General features: G+C 40.5%; 1 protein-coding gene across 3 annotated transcripts; it reads right to left on the bottom strand.

The window, feature by feature from the left end:
• Positions 1-378: 378 nt before the first annotated feature.
• On the bottom strand, positions 379-25,078 carry LOC126395097 (lysosome membrane protein 2-like). 3 transcript variants are annotated; one of them, XM_050052274.1, is made up of 14 exons: positions 24,861-25,078; positions 24,581-24,749; positions 15,723-15,883; positions 13,240-13,387; positions 12,857-13,048; positions 12,535-12,626; positions 11,715-11,834; positions 6,430-6,608; positions 4,050-4,168; positions 3,699-3,772; positions 3,551-3,602; positions 3,207-3,359; positions 3,013-3,054; positions 379-2,660 (listed from the first exon to the last, which is right to left on the bottom strand). In XM_050052274.1, the coding sequence occupies exons 2-14, from the start codon at positions 24,701-24,703 to the stop codon at positions 2,550-2,552; spliced, it is 1,566 nt and encodes a 521-aa protein (XP_049908231.1). In that variant the 5' UTR covers positions 24,704-24,749; positions 24,861-25,078; the 3' UTR covers positions 379-2,549. The 3 variants fall into 3 exon arrangements, with proteins under 3 accessions (XP_049908231.1, XP_049908230.1, XP_049908232.1); XM_050052273.1 differs by having other exon boundaries at positions 24,581-25,078; XM_050052275.1 differs by lacking the exon at positions 3,013-3,054 and having other exon boundaries at positions 24,581-25,078.
• Between the last annotated feature and the right edge of the window lie 2,022 nt (positions 25,079-27,100).

Consider the following 27,100-nt stretch of genomic DNA (forward strand, 5'->3'; position numbering starts at 1 on the left):
ATTTACAAGAAAAGCCCCAAGCCATTAAGTTAATCGATTTTCTTACACCTCTCATCACCCCAAATTGATAGTGCGCCAGAATTTAAAGTTTTACTTTGGTGAACACTTTTACTTTGGTGGATTTGTTGAATTCCGGATCCGCTCTCTAGACAGGAACCAGAATCCAGACAAAATTCAGAGTGAATATAATAGTGACGCGAGGCTACACAGACGCAACACTTTATATTTGTGTGGACTTGTGTGGAAAGATGATTTACTGGTAAATGACTCACATTATAAACTTTACTTAATTTCATCACTACATTCTTTCTAGCTTCTACTTCCCTAAAATGAGTACCAGTCACAAACAAAAAGGCTTAAATGATGAAAAGACACACATTTACTGAAACTACTTTTATTTTTGTGTACACAAAAAAAACAGTATTAACAGTCAATGTTTCGAAACAAGCTGACAACTACAAGAATAAGTGGTTATAGCTGTAACGATGATTTCAGAAAGTACAATCTGTTATCAAAGTATGGCACAAAGAAGGCCAGTGCACGGTCCATATGGTGCTTTCTGTGTTTTGGTGTTACCAAGGTAGCAAAATAATTTAACCTTTCTAACCACAAGACTAATATTGCGTAATACTGTTTTTGCATAAAAAAGATTGCTTTATCCATGCATTCACCCCCCTCATGAATTTATGACATTATGCACACATTGATTTCTTCTGTTTCATTAGGTTTACTTATTGTACATAACTGATTACATCAAACACAAGAAGTCAAATCAAATGAGGGAGCAGAAATCTCTAAATGAAACTTGTTTCAGCTTCTTTGCTACTGTCTGATAAATTCATCACTGATTATAACAGTGCATGTGATGACAAAGTGGTATGACGTAGCTCATTCACGCTTAAAATGTTACATCTATGAATAAGCACAGAAATAAAAGCTGGGCACAGCACAGTTCAAATGCAGTCATTCTGCAGCATATTCTAAATTACATTAAATGGCACTTGAAATCTAATATTTCATACAACAATTTACTGTTCAAGCAAAGCGTTTTTCAAAGTGCACTTTGACCCTGCTGGCAGATATGACCTATAAAAACGTCTAGTAGTTTTACGCTCAGCTTTGTTTGGTATCTGTAAGAAAACAACATTTAAGAGTAGATCTATTGGTATGACAAGGCTCTATTTTCACAGAATATGTGAAAACGATTAAAGGCAAAACAAATTCAGTAACTGCGATTCTTTTAAAGGCACAACTTCATATTGGACCTTTATGAGTTTTGAGTTGTAATGGCTGGACACCTGAAATGAAGTCTTTCATAAACATGGATAAAAAGGTTTTGTAGTCAGCAGCACCAACAATACTAGTAAGGCCTATAACAACAGCATCAAAAAGCATATCTTGAAATGATAATAGGCTGAATTATATTTATATGCCAGCATTAGTTAGTGTAAGCAGTTATACAGGGCAAAAATACTGTCAACACATAAATTCAGTACTGTATGAATCATTGTTTCAACTTTCAACCATAAAATCCTGTCACTTTCAGGGCTTTAGATGGCTGATGAAAGTGTGGCTCACTATGGCACTAGAAGACAACTGTGAAGCTCTAACTCAACATGTTCCTCATTCAAACATTTCTACATTAACATTTACAAAAAAATGAGAAGGATTTCTTATTTTACAAAAATTAAAGTATCCAAAATATACAGCGTTTTCTCTGATATCCATTCCCATCATACACTGAGAGGAATGTAAGCAGTTCAACACATCTTACACTGTATATATACAAAAATATGCTCTGAAGATTTCTCAGATGCAGTGATAATGATGTGCACAGACACCCCTCTGCATACAGTGCATGAATAGAAAAATAATGAGCCATGACAATGTTTTGTAACATTTAGTTTAGGATTAAATGCAAATGAAACATAGTAATACTGAACTGATTTAAATGTCTTCACAAGGAGAAGACTTGCTGTGTGTTTTGCTCCTCTCCCCTGCTTTAATGGCCCCCCTGAGAGTAACACATATCTTAAAAACTCAGTTTATGAACTTGATTACCCTGGTCCCAAATCATCCTCTGTGCCCTGTCACATAGTCAGTGACTAAAATCTGAAGGCACAATCTAGGCAAACAGAGAATGAGGTGAGGCCACAGTGCTACAATCAAATTTATCCCACACCTGAGGTTTAAAGGGTGTTTTGTTTGTTTAAGCCTGCCACAAAGTGTGCTCTTTGCAGCTTCCAGCAACTGATTGAACCAAACAGCAAGAACTAGCCCTTGAGGCACAGTGTTTTCTAATGATTTATACTCTTTCTGGCATGCTAGACAGTGTGCTAAACCTGGACTTTAGGTAGCTCTCCATGGATAAAAGTAAGTACATACAGTACAGCATGTTTGCGAACATGTCCCCCTCCTCTACCCCTCAACCCCCCACCCCACAGAGATTTCCAGTCATAAAGGAGATATTGAAAATTTTCTATCTCTCTCCTGAAAATCCAAAGCCCTATTAGTAATTCTGAGCCCCCTTCTAGCTATTCCCTCCCTGCTCAAGCTTGTGGGTCCCCTTTAGGTGTCAAACCAATGTAGGTTCCATTCTGAGGATCGTCCTTTTCCTTGTCACTGACTGGAGAGTAGGAAGTGTCCTCGTCATTGGAAGTCTGTAGTGGAAGAGTGTGGATATTAAATTCATTTTAAAAAGTCTGCAGGAACCCTGTCAACATAACACAGGGTGAGTAACTAATATAGAAATTGTCATTTTGTGGGTGAAGTATTCCTTCAAATAGACATTTAGTATTACTAACTTATGTTAATGTGTTAAAACCAGACAAGTGTACTTCATAGCACCAGAATTATTTCAGGCAGGGTGAATGTCATCGAACCACATAATGAGAAATGAGATTAAAGATGCATCCAGACAATAAGTCCTGTATATAGTAAGACAGAAGTTTAAATAAAGCAAACACAACATAGAAAACCAAACAAAGCAGCAAAATAACCATAAAGACTTACAGCATAGAGAGGCTTGGTAAACACAGTGCGCTTAACTTCATTCTGCACAGAGACACAGTGATAAACACATGCACAGTGCAATTAGTGTGTGGTTAAGCAACTGAACAAATTACCCAAAAATTAAGCCAAATTACTTATAAAGCAAGGAAAATGTAAGCTGTTAGGATAAAATCCAGTAAGAAGTGATGTCATACCTTCTGTTTGTGGGCCCTGACCAGAAGGATGATCAAGACCAGGAGCATAATGGCTCCAAGTCCCACAATAATGAGCGGGAAGTTGGACACTACAGTGACAATCAGCAGCAGCTTATGCACTCTCGCCGCAGATGCATCATCAATCACCACACTCTGTGTATTAAAAGACAGAAAAAATAAATTATAGAGAGAAGACTTTGTATATTACCAGTGACTGCTTTAGCACATTGTAGCTGTGATGCGTGTTGTTCCCTACACATAGAACGAAGGGGGTTCTTACTGCAACGCTACATTTTCAATTTGGCAATCATCAAAAACAACAGGATTTCTTCAGTATTTCTTACCTCGTTGAGGAACATGACGGGAAAGACGGTCTCATTCAAGCCTCTAGTTTTCCTGTCGCGAACACAATGTAAGAGTGTGAGCCAGTCATATGCGGTGCAGATACACGTGAATCGGTTTTATAGGACAATAAGATAAGCAAATACTCACGGGAATCCAGAGACTCTGCTCATCAAGATGTTTACCTGTGCTCTCTTGTTTGCACGTACAATCACTCCAGTGGTCTGCAAGCAAAAAATAAAATATAGTGATTGTGATGACATAATAAAATCTGTGATACTGTCTGAGGAGTGCAGTGGGGACGTTCTTCTTCTGTACTGCTACTGTACTACTACAAATATGCCACTAGGTGGTGTAGCACGCACATCTTGATGTAGCGTGGCATTCCTTTTAACAGTTCAAAAAATGCTTTGCTCCTACATATTTCCATGGCAACCAGCAAAGATAACTGCAGAGTAAAAAGTGCATTTGAGGCTGATGAACTGCAGCCTGGTGGCTCACCGGGTTAAGGTCCAGGAACGTTTGGTGGTGCTCTCTTTTAGGGGACATTCCTCCAATGGCAGCCGCGAATTTATCTTCTCCCAGGTAAAAATGTGGAAAGGAGGCGACCACTGGGGCACCTATGTGAGGAGACGACAGGATTCAGAGGAGAAACAATAAAGAAAGACAACAATAAGTTGAGCAAAGCTACAGTTATTGATGTACAGTATATCTTCACTGTAAATCTTTACTGTAAATGAATGAGTCAGAGTAAAAGAAGTTCTCTGTTCTCTGATTTATTCGGTGGAGTAAATGTCAACTAGGAGAAATTGTGTGCTTCCCCATCTCTAACCAAAGTTTATTGAGACTTGAAACAAAATTATGACAACAGGCCTTTGAGTTGCCACGTCTCCAAATTATCTTGGGGTGAACTGTCCATTTACAGTACGTAGTTATCAGTCTTTTCTAATTAATACACTATTTTGTGCAGCAATGACCTCTAAAGTCAGATCTGCTCTGTAAAGGAAATCTGCAGCACAAGTATACTCATGTAGGATCTTGTTCAAAACAATGTATCTGTGTACATCATCATGATAATGTGACATAAAAGCCTGTCATCATTCCTGACACAAAGGTTAAGTAGGTAATCAAAATAGCAGCATAGACAACAACATTCAAATGTCCATGTTTGATGCAAATGCAAACAGGGGAACATCTGGGAAGAGTCCTTGAGAGAAGGTGAGCTGATATGACCTAACGTCTGCCGCAGGACATGCAGAATGTTACTTAGGGTCAATTTTTCGGAAGAAAATAAACAATAGGTACACAAATGGACCACAACCAAGAGCTGTATCTGATATACAGATAAAGAATCTTGTTACTCGTGCTAAGTTCCTTCCTCATATTGTTAACAGGGGACACCCGTTCCTACAATATCGCCTTGGTCCAGATAAGAAAAGCACGGCCAAGTACAACATTCCACCTGTGCAATGTTGGACAAAGTCATTCTGTCTGTGCCTTGGCAGCGACAATAAAGTCAGACGGTGGCGCACTTAGTGGTGCTGATGAAGTGGGGCAGAGGTGACAGTTTTCCTGTCCCTGTGTTTGGCAACACACGTTTGACAAAAACACTGGACACCCACAGTCACCTGAGAGGCTGTACCCGTGACAACCCACAAGGTCAATGTAGCGCAACCACACACACACACACACACACACACACACACACACACATACGTATTGGTATACTTATGAGTGCTGCCTAATCACTGTGTGCACTGCTCAAAACCTGACCCCAAACTTCACCCTGTGTACATTCCTTTAAATCCCAGTAGAATGAAACCCCTGTTGCCCGCCACACTATGTTTGTACCATGACCTCAAAGAGCTTTGATGTTTGTTTTTTAATTGGGCTATCATGTTTGCTTAACATTAAAGTGCGCGGCAGCTATTAGTTTCCTTTCATCTCAGTACGCTATAAAAATAATTCTTGCAAACACTTACCTGTCACAGCAAATAACATCATGCCTGCTTTTCTGTCTTTGTCAGCAATATTCATATTGTTTTGCAGAGGCAGTGTGCGCATACTGTATCAAATCATTTCTGATCATTTTAGTATCAACATGCCGAAACTTGTAACCTGTTTCAAAGAGTTATTCTAACACAAGTGAACATCATGTCTTTTTGTTGTGGTAAAGTTATTGTGTGAGGTAATACATTTAAAAGCAGATCAATTTGATACAGTACAAGCACACCGCTTACTGCAAAACAATATGAATGACTTTGACAAAGAGAGGAAAAACAGACGTGATGTTATCTGCAAGATGATTGTCATAATAAGTAATGAAATGCCTCAAAGGTAATAAAAATGCATAAAAAACAAACATGGGGTATTATTTATAGCTGAGGCGTAAAACATGTTATAACACTGCTATTGTTCTTTCACTGGGAGTGATAGTAGTTAAGAAAAAAATTTGAGCAGGGAACACAGAGGCTACAAGGTAACGCCTGGTCATATTCAAGGCCAGAATCAGGTGACAGGGCTTACCGCCCCCTCAGCTACTGGGTCGGTCACGGTCAGATGGTGCCTGAGGTGTGGAGAGGGCTGGGGAGCTGTGTCACATGGGTCATTTAGAGGTTATTAGTGCTGGTGATAGTAGGAAAAAAGAGGGGCTTGACTGATATATAAATTACAACAACATGTGGAAATCAGAAAAAACAGGCAAAAAAAATCCAAGATCATGGCTTTCAAAGTAAAGGTTTGTCTTTACTAGAAAGGTCAGAGGGTACGTTCAGCAGCTAACTAAGGACAGAGTTGTGGGCGCAGAATGTAGTACCCTGAGGCGGGCATGTGAACGTGCAGAGTGTAGGGGAGAAAACACGCTGCACAAGCTGACACTTACCTTTCCGACAGGGACTGACTTTAAGAAGGCCAGTTCCCAGGCACTCTTGTGGGGTGACACAGAAACCCTCATTGGCTGGGTTCTCCTCTTTGCTGGCTAAAACAGAGCGTGGCGGTGTGAAGCGGTATGCTGGGATTCCTTTCACCTCAACGTCTTTCTCAAACTCCATGTGGATGGACCTGGAGAGTAAAGCAAGAACATTACAGGACACGATGAAACAAAATCAATTTTCTCTTCCTCTGTGTCTTTCCATTCTATTGCTCAAAGTTTTTATACAGGTTACAGCCTGAATATTAGCATTCTCACTGAGGACTGTAGAAAAACTGTGTTAGGGAATTTCACAATAAAAACTGTCACTAAACCCTTTCCAAAAGCACAACTGTCAGAAACACTATGCATACAATAGGAATATAAACAGAATACTATAGTGATTTCTTCACAGAGCAATAAAAACAGCTCTATAGAATCACTGTAATAATATTTCTACATGCATGCCTGGTCCCTTAATTTTAAAACCATTTCCACGTAGGTGCACACATGCACTTCTGAATGCTCTCTGCTAAGTCTCAATTCAACAAATGCCGTTAGTTCATTAAAAAGTCATGTAACAAAAGTGGTTTGCTGCACAGAATGATAAAATAAATAAGTGCACACTCTGCTGGCTGCTGCTCCACATGTTTGTCAACTGTTCAATTAAGATTTTACCTGCCTATTGGGAGCTTTAACACCTGTTCACAAGCAAACATGACCTGAAACTCAATTCTCCTCTCCTCTTAAAAAATAACAATAAAAAAATGACTTATGACTTTCAATTTCAAGGGAAAAGCTGGAGGATGCTTATTGACTTTCGCATTATGCTGAAATCCTTTTCTTTCATTCTAAACACAAAGAGGAAATAATGCTGTATTGTGGTGTGGACCTTCTTTTGTGCTGGGAGTGGAGGAATAAATCTTTATCTGTGTTTTAACGTTGGCTGTGTTTTTACAGCTCTGGGGGGGAATTGCGTTCCTGTGAGCAGTTCATCCTCATTCTATGTATCTGCAGCTCTTTTCTATCTAGGGAATCCCGATGATTCTCAGTGAGAACAAAGGAGTCCATACAGTGTCTGCCAACTGGCCGGGAGGATACGGCCCTTCGCTTCTCAGCCCACCAATCGTGCAACAATACTGTAAAGACCTTTCCCTTGACCTTTGTGAGAGAAGCCATGCAAAAGCCTTATGTGTTTCCTCACTAGGACAGGACTGTGAAAGCCTCTGCCTTGTACCGGTGGCCATGAGAGACTGTTACAGTGTGAATTAATTTCAGATAAACTATGCTGAGATTTGCTTCTTCTGTAGCTGAATCCCCCCAATGTGTGCGGGCCAAAGTTTGATGAAATGTCGTGAGATACTTGTATTGTAGGTGCAAAAACATTTAAAGGGAACGGAGCAAGGAGAGATGGGGGAATGTACTTATAGTGGTACTTCAGTGAAAAAGTACTAATTGTATAATCAGTAATATCTACCATAATTAAATCTCCACCAGCTGGACCGACCTTCTCATTTTACAGCTAAACAGTACATTAAAATAGGTTAATATGAAAACATTTGAGGTGAGAAATAGGCAATGCAGTAACAGAGTCTTGATTTACATTTGATCAGCGCTGCCTACTTTGACAGTTTGACCACAGTTCACAAGCAGTGATTGACATGATTGACAGCTGTGTTAGGCCCCTACCACACAGAAGGTGTTTTGCAGGTTCCAAAACGTGAGGCGCACCACACTGCCTTTTTTTAAAAATTGAATGCCACTAGTGGGAAAAAAAAAAAAAAAAAAAAAAAAAACATTTGCTGCGCCTTTTTATTGTTGCCAGGAAACCATAGACTCACCTCCTTATTCTAACCTTCCCGCGTGATCAATCTGCCATTTTTTTTTAGATATTTGACAACAATTAGTATCTAGATCTTAAAATGTTGAGGCAGAGGGTACTTGCTCTAGCTCTGGTTGAGGGTGAGAGGCTGTCAGCAAATAGTTTGCTGGGGACAGGGAAACGGAGATCTGTGTGGGTACATGAGACCCTAAAAAAGAGGGTGGATCACAGGGAGTACCGCCAGTTGGTCCAGGAGCTTCACCTCCATGATGGCTGTTTCCAGGCATATTTAAGGATGACTCGGGGCCAGTTTGACAACCTGCTGTCTGCTGTCGGGCCATATAGCTCAGGGTGTTCAGCAACGGTTACTACCAGTTTCTCCACTGTTGTTTATCAACTGTAAACTTCTTGTCGTGACCACCACAGAAGGCCCGTCTCTCAAATAATTGGACAATGGGGAAAAAAGAACAAAGAGATAACGTGGGGCTTTTTTCTGCTTTAAGTTAAAGGTTTTTTCATATCAAGGAGTTCAGAGCGCTCCAGCAAAAAACGCCAGGTGCCTAGACCACAGAAATGTGAGGCGCGTAGCAAAAAGTTTCATTCTCATTAAAAACAATTACAAAAAGGCGCCTCCAGCTGCTAAATCACTTTCTGTGTGATCACGGCCTTAGAGACTCCTCAGCTCTGATTGGTTGTTTTCGTTTATGTGTAGTAAGGCCATTAGAAAAGCTACAAGGCAATAGAGAAGGCAGAGGAATATGATTTTTTTCAAAGGTTAGCTGTCTCATCTAGTATACAGACAGTTTCAGCAAATATGAAAAAGTTTTATTTTCTAATAAAAGTACAGCTTTAGGTGTTTCTAATCTGCGTCATGTTTTGTTTTTTACTGATATTTTTTGTTTTTGCATATCCTTGGTCCCATGCTGGGTTTAATCTTTGTCTTCTGATTTGGTTTGCTTCTTTTTTTTTGTTTGGTGAATATTTGGAAAAGTGGTTGTTTATGTCAGAATCTATTTAAAATCACATCAAGTCTTAAAATATAAAGGGATCATAGCTAGAGGAAAGATTAACATGTGGCAGAAGGCAACTTGGTATTTGAACAATGACACCTGCTTGCCATTCATCAAAATGTTGACGTGTCTGTGGTTCAGCTGTCAGTTACTCGACCAAAGGCAGACAACCCTGCCAGGTCACAGACACTTACAGGTGCAGATCAGTCCCAGATGTCATTAACTAAACATGCTTTAACACAAAGTGTTGTCGAGCTACTCTTACAGGAACTTAAGCCTGAAAACACATGAATCAAAGAGTGCATGTGAAGATGAACATGTATAACTTAATGGAACATTTCCTCTTCGCATTATGGTAACAAAAGTACGGGAAACAGGGAGGGATCCTTCCCTTCACTGACAATAGCACAGACAGGCGCGATTAAGCCACCAGGCAATGAATAAGTAGGTGAGAGTGCAAACATTTGGGAGAGGGGTTTTTGACATGCTTCCAATCAGAGTCAAAGGTACAACCACGCCACTCCCAACAGATTCTTTCCACACTCAACAAAAAGGGGTGGATGTCTGCAGCAACGCAGGGGTCTTTTTAGGTCGAGGTTATTTTCTAACTTAGAAGTTCTCATCATCAGCAAGGCACAGTTCAAGGCGTAGTATTTGCAAAATCAGTAATCCCAGGGCACTACTTATCACTTAGTCACAGTGTGAGAGGCTTTAACATCCTGCAAGCAAGATTCTCCAGAAATCTGACTGTTACTTGTAAGTATTAGTAATGAACATGTCTGGCAAACATTTCCGAGAAGTAAGATGAAAAGTTGGCAAGATGCATACAGCCCATTTTATGCGGAAAGCATAATTAAAGTTATTTGTTCCAGCTGGTCAAGAATAGAAACAACTTTTCTTTCCCAATGCTGAGAATACCCAATACTCGTCAACAAATGCTTTAAGGGGTTTTTTCTCAGGGTTTCTTCAATCTCACTCCCACGATTTGCCTTCCCCTTCCTCACTCACCCTTACATCCCCATTACCCTCCAGGCCAACATTCCATGTAGGCCTGTCCATTAAGGGTTTCCTGGAAACTGACATATAAGTCTTTCAGAAAGCACACACAGTATAGGCAGTAAAGCCTTGGTGAGAAAAACAGAAGTCACCTGTTGTGCGGCTTGTAAGTGATCAGGATGTTATGATAACAATCCACGGGATCCCAGGCCAGGGAACATTATTTCCATACTAGATATAAAAGCCTGCGTCCTGCTGTGAAGTGAGTTGAGTCCAGCATTATGAGGCCAGGTCATGTGCCAGAAATAGACGTGTCTTCATCATGACCACACCATCCGCAGGTAAAATATCAGGGACACTAGGGTCCACTAGGACAAATGGGAGGATGCAAATCCCTGTTACGGTCAGATTACTTTAGTGATGTAATTTTTGTAATCTTTGTTCTTGAGTCAGATGAATATCAGCCTCATATCTAACTCACAACAAGAGTTCATAGCCATGCTAGCAGATCTCTGAAGCTGTACTCACTCCAAATCATTTAGAGACTCCCAGTCGACTGAAATTCTTCGAGTCAAGCAGGTGGTTTTTTTTTTTGGTTAGTCAGTGTTTCTGGGGACGTTCAGCTGTGAGCATTCCTTGCCACGCTGCTGTTTACTATATTACGTACTGTCACTCCCCGCTAAACCCCATTCAAACAGGACCAGTGGTGCTAAATGCTAATATTAGAATTCTAACATGCTAACAATGACAATGCTAACATGCTGATTTAGCAGCACTTGCACTTATACAGCACTCTTCTAGTCATCGGACCACTCAAAGCACTTCTTACACTACCAGTCACATTCACCCATTGATTGCTGAGACTACCATACAGGGTGCCACCTGCTATTCAGTTTTTTGAACAGCCATTGGGAGTAATTTGGGGTTCAGTATCTTGCACAAGGATACTGGACTTGGAGGAGCTGGGGAATGAACCACTGATCTTCTGATTGGTGAACAACCCACTCTACCTCTGAGCCACAGCTGCCTAACATTTAGCATGTTCACTTTTGCTAGTGAGCGACAAACACAAAGTGCAGCTAAGGCTGATGGAGATGTCATTACTTTAAAATTTTGATATGCTGGTGGTGCTGGAGGAAAGTTCTCAAGATCACAAAAGTCATAAGGATTCATCTTCTGGGCACCATATCTGAAACAAATTTCACGGGAATCCATCGGATGGATTTTAAATATTTCAGTCTGGACCAAAGTGGTGGATCGAGCAAGCTGCCATCCAGAGAGCCATGCTAGCGTGGCTAAAAACAGGTTAATACTGAAGCTGTAATATTTATGTAACACTGCACTTGTAAAAAATACAATAGCAATGGCCAATGATGTAGTGAAAGTGATTTACATATTTGTGGCCCACATGGGAGCAGTAGGCTGCATACCTGCATAAGTCCGGAGTGAAGATGTAAATACGTTCATTCTTCTCCAGCAGGGGATGGAAAGCACTTCCATCTGACCCATTGATGTTGTTGCTTTGGTTAGACGTCCAGAAGGACAGTTGGCTGCAAAACAACACATCATCACAAACATGAGTATTTCATATATTAGAGATCAAGAGAACATTTATGCAATTTAAACAAGTACAATGTTCATACAGATGGCATTTCTTTGGGCACTGGTGAAATGTGGAAAATGTCTGCTGCCTGCAAAGTGACTAAAAATGTTTTTCGAACTGAGGCAGCATGCCTATACAATTTACTTTGCTTTACTATTTTTTTTTTCTTGGACAAACACAGAACAAAAAAAACATTTTGGTTCTTTTGGGCTTGACATGCTGTTTTCAAAAACCCTACTTTCAATGTCAACACTATTATCATCTCCATCTTAATGACAATAAATTACAATGAAACGTTTTATGATCAAACGTGATTTATCTGAGAATTGATAAGAGTTCTCTCCCAGGAGTAAGGAGCGTAATTAGAGACTCTGTGCTGGGGCAATAAAATGGGATAAGAAAGGTCACTAAAAAGCCAGAGGCATTCTGAGTTTCAGGATGTCCTGTCCTGTGCTCTGGACTGTGGGCAACAACCCAGACAACAGGCAAACAGACAGACAGACAGAGAGACAGTGGTCCCTTATGACTGGCAAAAAGCAGCACATTTGAGAAACTTTTCAAACCCAAAGGTTACCCAATGAAGTTTCATGAGAGTGGATGAAGACAGAGAGAGAGTGTGTGTTTGTGTGAGACTGCAACAGTGCTACCTTTGCCCTTTCCATGTTTCAACGCGGCCATAATCCAAGTAGTTCTGCTCCCCAGTGTGGTAGACAAATTCCCCGTCATTGCTTCCATTTTTCTAAATAGATCAATTTTAAAAAGAAGATTTAAATAAATAAAATGTGCTCATGTCTTAAAAAACACTCAACCTCTTAACATAGAAAACACCTGTTACAGTGATCTTTAGGGTTGACTGGATTTCACGGAGAAATTCAAGAAAAACGAATTAACAGATCTTCCTTTTCTTAAGCCATAAACAAAAACCATCTGAGATTCATCAGCTTTAATTATCTGTAGAGCTGTACATGCCTTGTACATGAGGCCAAAGACCTTCTCCACGTCAGGATTGGAGGGAGCGATGCGGGCCAGCAAAGGATCTTCGTAGCCCCACAGCAATTCATCCACCGTGCGAGTAGTGAAGAGACCGCTCCCCAAAGAGTTCATCCAGATGGACACCATGGAGGACTTGAAGAAACTCCCTTTCACCTTGTTCATTACAGCCTGTAGACAGGAAGTGGGAGTGGGGCAGAGTGGAGAGGAGATGTAAAAGAATGCAGGATGAGGTGGTGGGCATTGAGGGGGGACTGAGGAACCAAAGTGCAGAGGAAAGCGAAAGAAACACACGCTTCACTTTCCCCTACTTGGAGTTCCACTTTCCTCCCCTTGTCTAAGACCTTTACTTCATGACTCACCCAAGCAGGGATGTTGACCGTGGTGATGTTATCCACAGCTGGGTCACCCACAGACTTCTCTCTCAGGAACACAAAGCTTTTGGTGTTGTATGCAGACACCTTCTTGCCATCTTCCACCATGCTCACATTGTCTTTATACCTGTACTCCCTGGGCAAACACAAGAAAACATACTTTTAAATTTTCATTAAGCTCTCTAGAATTGCTCCTGTTACAAATGAGCATCACAGACAAGTTAAAAACTCAAATTGCATTGCACATGCATTTAGGTTAACATATCAGTGTCATCACATGAGTGCTTCCTTTTAATACAACATCCGTTTAAGATGAGGTAATCTGAACGGTTACACAGAGTGGCACGAGTAGATTATTTAAATATGCACTGTGACCATTTTGGTGACTCAGCAGTGAACCTTGATATTTATTTAAGGGTTTCAGTGTGTGCATTAATAGTTGTTCAAAATGACTAATCTACTCAACGTTTCTTATCAGGATATCACATGACATACCAGACAGGATGTGAAGAAACATAGTCAAATTGTGGCAGTAATTTTACAAACAGCCAACCTTCCTGGGTTGTTTTTTCATGCTTTTGAATATGTAATTAAAATAAGAGTGACTAAGCACACCACAAGAGGCAGCAGAGAAGTAGAAGCTGATGTCCCTTTTTCAGTTTACACACATGCACATTTCAACAGCAAATCTGTCTTGCAGAACCTATGTTTCTGGTATGTGGTTTGGCTGGTGCAGTCTAAATGTTGAGACAAGAGCAATTACAGTGCAAGAACCCACAGAGTCGATAAACTCAACACACAGAAACAGCAACAGTCTGCTTTATAGAGATTTTACATGAATGGTTGGTGGTGATGACACGTTACAAAAATAACATGTTACAGTAATATATTACGTTTCAGCAGTAACAGAGTAATATAACACCTTACCATCATGATTTCAGGTAATATCATCACATTTACAATACCTCGTAACACGAAACCACCAGAAAAAACATCCCTGATGGTTGTTGTGTGTTGTCATGTCATTTTACGCTACATCATAGGCCCAGAAAGGTGTACATGTGACCGGCACATTTGGGACTGTGCGTTATCGTGTTCAGTGAGTTTCCATTAATACACCAGCAACATCTAAAATGTATGTATTCTACTTTTGCATTCTAAGGCTACCTGAAAGCAGCGGGGATAAGGAGCTGACCTCTGGTTTGTTTTTTCCTCATCCCAATGATCGGCACATCTGGGTGATGTTAGTATATGTTGGATGTGTTTCCACTCACATCCTCTACAACTGCAGAGCAACACCAGCACACCGTCTGTTCTTATGCATAACTCTCTCCGGTGCTGCTGTAACTGAACGGCACACAGTCCTCCAGCTCCGGTGTATTAATTTGCACTCCTCATAGTGACTTAACCACATGCCATTCTGTTTGTTTTGCTAACCTCAATATTTGTTTATTGTGTTTTATACTATGGCCTATAAATAATTATCAACATCTTGACATCATGCCTGACCCTCCCTGTGTCCAAGGCTATTCATTTATTTTAAAAGGTCTAGGCTATTTAATTGTTTTATATCATCACTTGAACATTAATATAAGCAGGGGATTTTAATACAAAGTGGTAACCACAGTATGTGAATTAGAGCTGTGCGATATGATGATATATATTGTGTGATGAGAGAAAAATGTCTATTGTTTCATATTTTGCTCTATTGTTTATATTGTTTTGACGCAAATTACACTTTTTACGGCAATATTGGAGTCTGTCCATCTTTTGCACGGATTACATTGGATCTTTTTATTCATTGGATTAAAATGCGCTATATCGTGATATGTTTCGTTATCGGGATATGAAATGACCTATATCGTGATATGAGATTTTGGTCGCCCAGCCCTAATGTGAATGCATGATGGGTCAGACCTGTGCAGCACTGGATTTGAAATGAACTGTAACAAACTGGAGCCTCTGTGCTTTGACTACCTGCTGTGAAACAACATGACCCTCATCAATTTAAAATGCCTGTTCATTCTTCTAAGGTCATTTTGGTGACATTAACACAAAAGTATTGTAATTATTAACTAAATACTCTACACAGAGAGTAATATTGTGTAGTAACCTATTACTTTAAATAAAGGTAAATCGTAATATGGAATTTATTACATTTTGAGAGCAATTTTCCCAACACTGGTGGTCTCTGTAACACACTTCAATTTGGTCTCGAAAGTAGAAAGAACACATCCTATTTTTCTACACTGGATGTTTTTAAGGATTTTATTTAAAGATTTTTAATTGCTTTTACATTCAACACAGTAAGGATGAATATAGTGCCAGAGCACCTGGTGGTGGACCTATATGCAGGTCTACAAGCAGAAACCACCTCCTACACATATAACAACAAATATTTGACAACATGACTTTTTGGCAGCCCATGCGTACATACACTGTGTGTACAGTGGTGTGCTGTTTTATCCTACCTGTATGTGTAGGGTCCGACCTGACTGACCACTGGTTTGGCCCCTTCCCCGAGGAAGGCATCCACATTGGTCACATTGAAGAAGAAAAACTCCATGTAGACAGGAGGGGGAGGGGTTTTCCATGACTCAAACACACGGCTGCCCTCGACCAAAACAATCTCCTGTTGTGACAAAAAGTGCATATCTCAGTGAAGATATAAACATAGTTCATTCAGACACATGGATATGGTTGTGTTTTGTTTCTAATAAATGCAGAAACACTGATTCACATAAAACATGCTACTGCTTTATATACGGTTTTTAAGAAGAGGTGTGTTTTCTTTCGATGTGGCTTTGAACTGGTAATGTATTTGCTGGAAAAAGTACAAAAAGTTTCGCAACAGCGAACATGTGTTTTGAATCTTTCCACAATCTGTCCGTAGTAAAAACAACCCAGAGAACAAAAACATCCTTGGGGGGGGGGGGGTCGTGGAGCAGAGCTGCTGTCTGAGCGTCAGACAACAGCTTTGGCTGCACACATGAATGGTATTGGGGAGACCCTTCCACAGCTCCATTGTCAGCTGTTGCCAATGACAACGGGCACTCAGGGAGAGCCGCTGACATATCATGTGATGCAGAGAGCTGGATGCCCACTTGTTGCGCAGGACTGTGACCTTAATGATCTGAGCTACATTCCTCAGGACTCAGCCTTATGTTGCGTTGGAAGTACAGGACAGGCACAAACCTTTACTTTCCTGTTTCATTACACAGTATGATAGAAAATTCTCACAGCAGATGTCATTGCCTCTGGACAAGGATAACCTGATTCTCTGCAGGAATCTTTTTAGGAATTGGAAAACACAGGGAGTGAGGGGAGAAGGAAGGGGGCGAGAGGATTAGTATTTCTTCTGACAACACATCAAGAGGAAATCTCGCTTTGGCCTAATTGTGTCAGCTTTGTATTAAAGTTAAAAGCAGGACTTCAGTATGAAATAAGCCCAAAGAGCTGAACACATCAACAAGCCTCATTATTTCACAGGCGCACAGGCCCCCTCCTCCTTTGGGGTCCCTTGTTCAGAGACAAAAGTTTAGCTGAGTAGCCAAGGACAATAAAGCTGTCACCTTAGATTGAGGAAGTGAAAGCATGGTCTTTCTTTATCGTCTTTTCATCCTTTATGCTTTCATGCTTTATATGGTACCCCTCTCCCAGCATGCTACATGAAATTCCACATAGAAAACAGGAACAGAGAAACCCTCTTATCTCAGCATTTACCGCAGAAACTCCTACACCACTCCCTATTTGAAAACACATGTAGCAGGTGAATACACAAATACACTTAGTGCTAGGGCTTTGATGTCGAGGCAGGCAAATACAGACATGCACAACACTGGACACAGCAAGAAGCTATTCATTAAATCCTCCAGTGGTGGTGTACAAGGTTTGCATACTCTAAATGGGTTTGTCTCAGTAGGCGACACCTAACACAGCTCTACCAGCTGAACTGAAGTCCAGCCCCGCTGTTACTGAACTCATCAAAATCATATTAAGGTCCATTCAGTTCGTCACTGACCCAGTGGGCACCAACTGGCAACACTGAGGTGCTGCAGTGGTAGATCCCTGGTTTGCATGGGTACCAAAGGAAGGCAGTTTGATTACTGTGAAGACCTTAAAGAACATTAATTAAATTAATTCAAAGGTAATTAACAAAAGATGTATTTCTTTAATCCACTGTATCTTGTGAACAATGTTCTGTGAACATATAACACATTTATTCATGTTCTATTGATGGTGATGACGGTCTGTTTGTTGGTCCATGGTGGTCACAGCTGAAATATTTTAACAGCTATTACATGGGGGGTGAACTTTGGTCCAGACACTCATGAAAGTCAGAAGTGATCCTCCCCCAGTGCCACCATGAGGTCAACTTTTTTTTTTTACCTTCTGTGAAATTACTTGACAACCATTGGATGGACTGTTGTAAAATTTGGCACAGATATCCATGATGCACAGGAGATAGCACCATCATCTGGTCAAAATTCTAGTTTGTCCAATACTTCATTTTATGACTACGAACTTGAAAGCTAATGGCATCTCTATCAGCCTCAGCTGTACTTTGTGTTTGGTGCTAATTAGCACATGTTAGCATACTAACACATTAAACAAAGATGGTGAATATGGTGAACATTACACCCGCTACACATCAGCATGTTAACATTGTCATTTTAAGCGTTAGCATGCTGACATTGCCATTTAGCTCAAAGTACTGCTATGCTTCAGTACAGCTTCACAGATTAGCTAGCATAGTTGTAGACTCTTAGTCTTGTTATTAACTTAAAGTAATTTAAGAAAAATGTTAAGGCCTTGGTGCAGAGCCATATATCTTAACAACCACTGGGTATGACCTTAATGAATTCTGGTAACACTGTCCCTAGAGCCTGTTTACAAATGACTTTGATGACCTTTGTTTTGCAGTCATGTGCTGTGGTCGACCACAAGTCATAGTAATGTCACATGACGCTGACATTTGGTGTGGATATTCATACTTCCAGGTGGCTAAAATAGTTTCATTTTAGTGACCCCATGGCCCTTCTGCTAGTGGAACTGTCAAGATATACTACATTTTTATTTCAACTTCTGGTAGTTTCAATTATCTGTATGTTGTGTGGAGCACATCACCTTTTACAGGTAATACTTTTAAGGTCTGAATAAAAATTCTCTATTGTTAAAGCTTAAATTCTTCAGGAAACCAAGCAGACTGCCAGCAAGGGGCTGCTGGCCCCTATGTCTAGTCTAGTCTATGCAAAATTACCAAATTCCTATTCAGGGACAAGTCATTTTTCACCATCACCTCATCAGGAGTTCATTGCATAGTGACCCCGCTTGACTCACATGGAAGCTGAGGGGCTGCCAACCCAGCCGGTTTCCCAATAAACCAAGCAGTGTGAAAGAGGCTTAGCACACAAAGACAGTCTACTGCTGGGGGGGTATCCGTGGAATGAGATCCTTCACACTGATGCAACTGGGGTAAGGGGGTAATTTGATACTGCTAAAATAAATCATTCTGCCAAGCTAGTAGATAACCATGTGTGTCTGCATGTGAGCTCTATGCCTATGTGTCACACCCACGCATATTTCACTGAGTAAGATTCTTTTACATGCATATTTGTCTGCCTGTTCATGTAATTTATACTCTCGAGGGGCAGAAACTTCCTCACCAAATCAACGCTTGGCTGATGTATTCTGTTTCTCTGCCTCTGCATGCATGGCCAAAAGATTTGAGGACATGAGAGGTAGCATTCATGTTTAAGATAAGATAGGATAAAAAAAGATATGTATTTATTAGTCTTTTGGGGGGCAATTTGCATTGTAACATCAGCAAAGGAAAAAAAAAAAAAGAATCAAGATCAAGATATAACAGACAGATAACATGGCAGAATTCATATTTTTACACAAAGAAAGTATATATATCACACAGTTTTGTATTTACTGATACTGCACATGAGTGATGATTGTCAGTTTTGGTTGTGTGCTCTGCAGTATTGGTTGTAACATCTAACAGCAGCAGGGAGGTAGGACCTGCAGTATCTCTGCTTTCAAACGCTAAAAGTGAAGCAGCCTGTCATTGAGCAGCCACGTGCTGTCAGAAGCCCTTTCTACACTTCCTGTTCAAGGCGGTGTTGCACCATTATTCTGCATAAAAGGTACAATCCCAGCATAGGGGGACAGATTTATCTTGCCCTCAAGCCGGCAGCAGAGGTAGTAACAGCACCAAATAGATGTCTGTGTTAAAAGGACAACCGGCAGGATGGGAAAGGTGTGATGTTTTAACGTATTATGTGTGCAACCCACCAACAGTAGATTTAACAAGCAGCTACCAGCAGTTAGCAGCTAACTCAAAGAAGAAGAACATCAACCGAAAATGTCTGCAATGAGGTCAGGGAGCTTTTTACCCTTTCAAGCAGAGAATGAGATCAACTGCCATACAACAGGAACGGTGAATGACTGTTAATGCCATGTTTTGCTATTGTTATTGTTTAGAAAGCACTGCATCATGCTATCATCATTACGCCGGTCACACTTCGTTTGCATGCTGTCTAAAATCCCACCCTGAAGCAGCATTGCTGCTGTGGTTTGGTTTTGTATAAAAAAGCAAAGGCTGCATAATGACTGTGGCCCTATCGCAGGATGTCTGTGAAAAAAGGGCTTGAGTATCCTGCATGGGCTGGGACGGGGAAGATAACTTAGTTGTCATTCTCTCACCACCTCCACTTGATCGAGGGGGCATTCCAGGACAGAGCTGACCTTCTTAGTTAGTTTAAGTCTCTTCCTGTCAGCTGTCAAGATGTGCTGGCCAGCAGACCACAAAGATAGCTGATGCAAGCTGCAACTTCTGGACTGAAAAATGAAACCAAGATGGAAGTGTCAAAAGCTGCAATTCTTTGAATGGCCACTTGAGACTGGCTTCAGTAGCCAGTCAGTCCCCATAGACCCCCATGTTAAAATGCCCAGCTTTACAGCAGAAATAAACATGTTTACAGCCTGGTACAAAAAACAGTTTGGGTCTGCTTTGAGTGTCAGGCTATCTGCCAATAGCACCCTTGGCTTCTCGATCAGATCCACCTCTCGCTCATCCATAGCTTCACCCTCACACCCGAATATGGTCACCTTTGGCTCCAAAATACCCAGATGACAATGGCCATAATGCTGAACTCTATGCTTCAAAACAGCAGTTGACAAACCAGTGGGTGATGTCACAGTAGTCACAGTCCATGGGCTGATGACATCAGAGTCCTAAAAGGTCCTCGGTAGTGCAGGGAGCAGAAACGTTTCCTGATGGTTTGTGTTATTGTTCAAAGGCGTGCACAGATGCTCTGTTCTTTCAGCATTGGATTGTGTTGTTAATGTGCTAAATGGCTAACTAGCGTCAAGACAGTCTTCCGGTTTCCCTTTTAGAATGACAGACTACCGCCATCTGCTGGTATGCAAGGGTATGTCTTCTTACGCAGGGGCAGAACACACGTGCTTTTTGGCTGTCGGTTTGGTGTGTTCATGTGAAACTTTTTGGCCGTGACACAGCGACAAGAGGCAAAGCAGCAGGGGGCTCTCGTTGTCGATAATGCTACGACATCAGTTTGGTGTGTCCAGGCCTTTATACAGTGCATTCCAGGCCAGCTTATTTTTCAGGTGAATAAATTTCAACAGTACAACACTGTCTAGTTTGCAATCGAGTCAAAACTTTCCACGCTTAAAACGTGAAAAAAATACTCTTTGTTGTCTATGAATGTGATTCCAGGGTCATTAATGAGTCCTCTGCAGCAATGGCCAGAAACTGCACGTCATGTTCAGTTTACTCTGGCTCTGTAAGGTCAACGGTTGTCAATCTGGGCTAAAGTCAGCACGTATTATTACTTGGTAAACAGACCCTTACACAAACTCAAGACAAGAACTGGCACCAAGCTAGGTATAGAAAAAGCTCAAGTCTTCAAAATTCCTGCAGCTAAAACCTCTGCAATAATGATTTAAAACTACAAACTGTAACACATTTGAGCCATGTAAATTGGGACACCATGGTCAGGCCTCAAATTTACAACTAATTTTGAGGCATCTGTTGTACTGCCTTCTCAATTAAAACCGCCAAGTTCAGGTAAATAAAAACCCAGATTAACTCACCAACTCCACATGACTCCAACCTCCCCCCGTTCTCTTGACCTCAGTAATTTTATGACCTGGTTACACCCAGGAGCATTCTTGTTTTGTGCTAAAGAGGCAGCAGTTACTGCAATTGGGCTTTCCTGAAAGGTCCATTAAGTATCTTCATAAACCACTGCATGAAGAGGTACTAACTTAGCCTAAACACTTGTAAAGCCCCACCAGAGGCTAAAGACTTTGGTGTAAACAGTATATTTTATCCCTCTAACTGACAAGCCTAAAAGTAAATATTGAACATGCAAATAAAGGTTAAACAAGTCTTAACTGACAGTGATGGGGATTTGTCTTTATTTCATCAATTACTCCAACAGCAGGTAAGTCCATTTTGTCCTTTTTTTCTGTTTTTGGTTGACCTCAGCTGTATAATAGCATTAATTAATTTACTGACTTAAAGACGTAAGCACACCTATGAGCAAACTAAACTACAAAGACGATAACTCATTTAGATTCAAAACCTCCATAAAAGTGTATGAAAGTCTAAAAATGTCTTTAAATTTCCAGCATTACAGCCAACTCCCATCACTGCACACCTTGTTAATATGTCTCCTCATAACCGTGATAGTCAATACTACGCCCTTCTGATAAAAGCCATCTGATGCCTGTTATGAAAAAGCAGGTTTGATATGAAAATAAGGATGAAGGTGTGCCATGTGATAACATTGAATGTGGGCCAACAGTACTTTCACGTCTGCACTGTTATCAAAGTAAAGTGAACCTTCTGGGAATGCTTTGAACTTCACTGACTAACAGTCTGAAATATTGTAAATCCAAGAACCCTCCGAACTTAAAGCACTTATTGTTTGCAGGGAACTCAAGGGTCTAAAGCATGTTTACTGGTGCTGAGCAAATGCTTTCACGGATGCAACCAAACAGAACTGCAGCAGATGTTTGTGTTTAATGCTTGATAATAAGAGCATTTGTATTTGTGCTCCATTGACTTCTCCACTCTGGGACTGAAGATCAAAAATGTAAGATCACTGTAAGCAGCATATTAAACATGTTGAGCTGAAAAAGAGGAGTGTGTGAAGCAGGGTTGGGCGATATGTTAACATTTTCCAACCAGCCACCATCAGCCCAACAACACTGCCGATATATTAGCACGGGGTAGGCCTACGTGACAATTCTGACATATCCATCAGCTTTAAACATCAGTGATGAAATCACATCCTTCCACCCACAGACCATGCAATGTGGTGCAACTGCAAAGTTGAAGCCCACAAATGACAAAACTTTAAACTCTTATTTTCCGTTATCCTCAGCTTCCAACTTATGAACTTATGAAAACATGAGCACATGAAGAACATCTTCACAACTTTAAAAACATATCCTGCAAACTAAGGCACAATTAAACATTCATGAAAGACACTGCATGTCATACAACACTGTCTGGGGGACACCGTAAAACTGAGGAACATACTCGGCTAATGCTAGGTGTAATCAATAAAATCTTGCAATCAAAATGTTAGAACTAAAATGAACATTAGCCGAGTTTTATCCATGTTATGGATTCATACAGAGAGAGTGAGAGTGCAGTGGCAGTCTTACAGCAAACACCTTAAACAAATGACTAATTTACAATTGGAGGTAAGACGACATGATTTACTTTAAAGTTAATCAACAGAAAATAAATCAAATTGTTTTGATAATCGATTTATTGTTTGAGCCACTTATCTTAACAGTAACATAAAAATTGCTGGTACCACCTTCTACAATATTAAAAACAATTTTTACTTTTTTTTAATTTTTTTATAATTGTTATCTCTACAGCACAAGATTTTGATATTGTACTGGTTTACATTTGTAGTCTGTTTGTAGCCCAAATAGTACTGACGAATTATGTTTGAACAGCAAGTAAACAGTCCATATGTAAAGACGGAACGCATTGGCCAAAATGCAATCTCAGAACCCATCAGGATATCATATGCAGTTATCTGTTAAGAGATTAGCCAAAATGATTGATTCACAGAAGAGGAAGTCTTGGCTAGGATATGTACTGACTACACCAGATCAGCCCCAAATATTGGCCCTTGCCCCCAGAGGCCAATGGGTTCCAAGACTGATATAACTGTAAAATGAATATCTTGGTGTTATGAGCAGTTGGTTGGACAAAACAGGTACCCTCGTTATTAACAGTGCAACAAGTTCTTTACATGTCACAATTATTTTACAGGATATTCTTCAGCTCATGCTTTTTTTACCATCTCTAACTACGTGGGTATAGGAATCTCTCTGCATGAGGGTTAGTCAGTCAAGCCACTCCAGTGCGTAACGTGCAACCAGGCTGGTTTAATTCAAACTTATTTTTTTATTATGTGCTGATTTGCTCTCAGCAGCTGACTCAGCTTTTTGTGAGGTGTTGAAAATACTAACCAATTACCAAGAACAAGTATTGCTGACCCAGCCTTTACTTCTTCTAAGCTGTGGAATTTCCCTTTAAACCATTACTTCATAATAACTAGTATTGAAGGCAGAAACATACATCACTGGGACATCTGACAGGAAAAGTCTTTAAAAACACATTGCATGCTAATGGAAAGGGCACTCTGACTGAAACTAATCTAACTGTGGGGGAAGAGAAAGTGCTGATTGCACAGTACAGGGCACTGAACCAATAATAACCCAAACTCCACCACCTCAAGGAGCTTGAGCTGCTTATTAGAGCCACTCCTTCTGGGAGGCAACACACAACCCATCACTGTCCACTGTAACACATGCAAGTCACAACAACAGACTCCAATGATAAGAGGAACCATAATACATGATAATAACCAGACAAGCAGAACTCATACCAAAGTTTGGTCTGCTGCAGAACTGGGTTTAAAATGTGCACATTTTAGCATATTTTAACCATAATGGTGCTGAATTTTTCACCCGGTTTCTGGTGTGAACCCATCAATCTCTAATCTGATTACTCTTAGCGTTAGAAAGTATGGAGTAAATACAGTCAAACAATGTAATGAACCTTAATCTTCTCTAGTTTGCAAACAGAGGAGGGTTTGTAGGTGGGTTAGGAACACACAGTATAATCCCATCATTGTCACAATGTTTTTTTTATCAGACTCTACTTGCACTGTGGGCTACACAGCAGGCCATTCAGAGCACAACATGCATGAACTCATGAAACGCTAACGTGCTTTATAAAGTTCTGAGGATGAATGTGTGTTTTTACCTTTTTGAGGCGGTTGTGCATCACCGTCCGAAACACATGACCCAAGATTAAACCAATCCCAGAGACCAGCAGGACAGCGCAGATGAACCCAACCACGCAGATCGCACATGATCTTCGTGTCATGTTTGCAGGTGCCGGTTAACACAGCAAGCTGCACTCAAGACGCTTCCTGAGGGTGAATGAATACGTTAACTTCCGTTACTTTGAGCTGGTTTGTCTACGCAACACATAAAAAGTTTTCCTGACTGCACAGGCTGTGATAGGAGAGCTCAAATCTTGCCTTGCCCCTTTTTAATGTTGAAGAAACTGGGTTGTCCACTCAAGCCGAAGAGAGAAACCAAGTAACGGTTGGAGATGTTTGTCCTCGCGGGTTTCCAAGTTACAAAGAGCTGCGGGTAAGCCTGCTTGGTTAATAATGAAGCGGTTCACTTTGGCAACCACGAGGGGACCTGAATCTGTCCGAAGTGGCGACCCAAATGCGCTTTAAATAAAAAAAAAAAGTGCCACGGAGTATTTGAAGCGGGCTGTAAAGTGTGTCACTCCCTCCGCGCGAGGAGAGCGCTGATTGGTCGTGGCAGTTTGTGCCCCCGCGGGGGTGGTGAGTGTGCGCGTGAGTGTATGCGACCACCGCCTGCAGCAGTGGCGCTTCAAGGACAACCAGTTGAATCATGTGTGAACTCAGAGCTGAAACACTGTTATATTACTGTAATAATACTACAGTATTACTACACTGTAACTGACAGTACTTACATGGAGTCATAGAGACGTAATCATTGTGTAATTATGTAGTTTTTTTTATCTATGAAAAGTCACATTTATCCAGTTGTACTCCTAGTACTTCCCATTTTTGCTAAAACCTTGCCAGACTCCAATGCTAAGGCGTTTGAGCAAAAATGCATGTATGTAAAGGGAATTTCTCCACATAGTTTTGCTGTTGTTAATAGCGGTCCCCAATCAATCAAAAAATCATTATGCCATTTTCTGTAGAGGCATGCCACAGAACCACAGTTTTCTTCACCGATTTTAGGTAACACAGCGCTATTAATTGATTTACAATAGGTCATTTGTGGGTGAAGTATTCCTTTAAGTAGAAATAAGAGGATTTCCATAGTCCAAAAATTTATAACAACTAAAACAAACAACAGCTGAATTCAAAGTGTTACTAGGTAAAAGTACAGGAGAATTATCAGCAAAATGTAATTAAAGTATCACAAGTTAAAGTACTTATTGTGCAGAATGGCTCCTCCTAAAGTGGTGTATCATTAATGAATATTATATTATTCTGTTTGTATCACTAAGAAATACATATAAGATTATCTTAATGTTGGAAATTGTCAGTGTGAAGCCAGTTTCAGGTGCATTGTATAGCCTACCTGGGTAGATTAGTATTAGGCCTATAGTACTGCATCATATATGCATACCATGTTTTGTTTTTTTTTAACTCTAAAAGGTAACAACTCTAAGTGTTGAAAATAACGGAGTGGAAATTAGCCTACAGTATTTCCCCTGAAATGTAGAAGTATTCCAGCATAGAGTGGAAATATTCAAGTAAAGCACAGGTATGTCTGTCACCAAGTGCCCTGGGGCAGTTGACAGTTGTTTATACTCTGACTATCACAGCTTACCTGATGTCCACGAGGCTAATTAGCCTACAGGTGTTTCCCCTCTAAACACAACACCCATGCTAACAATAGCAACAAGACTGCGCATGCTCTGGTTCTCAGGGTGTGGAACTAATGTAATGTAGAGCCCCTGTTCATAGTTAATACAAACCCTTTCCTGGTGCTGCTTTATATCAACATTTCAAACCATCAAACCATTATAGGACAGCTGGCACAATGGTGGAAGAAGTATTACAGTACACCACAGTATAAAAATACCCCACAAGTAAAAGTCATGCATTCAACATTTCACAAAAGTAAAAGTACAGAAGTTTACCTAAAGTATGCCCATCAAATGTACGCATAGTGCAGACTGACTATGTGTTATGTTATATATTTGGATGATCCTTATTGTACTTCAGTTTGGTCATTAGTCAAGTTTGAACTATTTATTACGGATAGTTTTGATAGTTAGATCGGTAAGAATGTGTCATATCTTATAAGCAGCTCATATGTAAAATCTTAATTTTAAAAGGTACTTTACTTTATTGTAGTATTTCAGTTTTCTACTACTTTGACCTTTTACTCTGCCACATCTCAAAGGGACATATTTTAGCATTCAGCTTCTTCATTTGTCTGACAGCTTAAGTTACTGTTCTCACTTTAATGAGCGGATTATGAGACAGTGGGCCCCTGGGCACAAAAATGCAAAGGGCCCCACGCCCTCCCCTACATAAGAGCAAGACACACAGAATTTGCGGGGGTTTGCTGTCTCTTTGTAGTCTTGTGTCTCTTTAAAGTCAACTTGTGTGTTCTTGTGGTTATTTCGTGTCTCTCTGGGGTAATTTTGCGTCTTTTTTGGTCATTTTGTGTGTAGTTTTGAGATTCTTCCCAGTTGGTATACGTGCAAATATTTGTG

Source organism: Epinephelus moara, chromosome 9 (genome assembly GCF_006386435.1).
Source record: "Epinephelus moara isolate mb chromosome 9, YSFRI_EMoa_1.0, whole genome shotgun sequence".
NCBI lineage: Eukaryota > Metazoa > Chordata > Actinopteri > Perciformes > Serranidae > Epinephelus > Epinephelus moara.

Coding starts and splice junctions, on each gene's coding strand:
- LOC126395097 (XM_050052274.1), bottom strand. CDS start 24,703: ATGACACGAAGATCATGTGCGATCTGCGTGGTTGGGTTCATCTGCGCT. Junction 15,884..24,580: donor TGCACAACCGCCTCAAAAAG/GTAAAAACACAC, acceptor TTGTCACAACAG/GAGATTGTTTTGGTCGAGGG. Junction 4,169..6,429: donor AGTCAGTCCCTGTCGGAAAG/GTAAGTGTCAGC, acceptor CTCCTCACATAG/GTGCCCCAGTGGTCGCCTCC.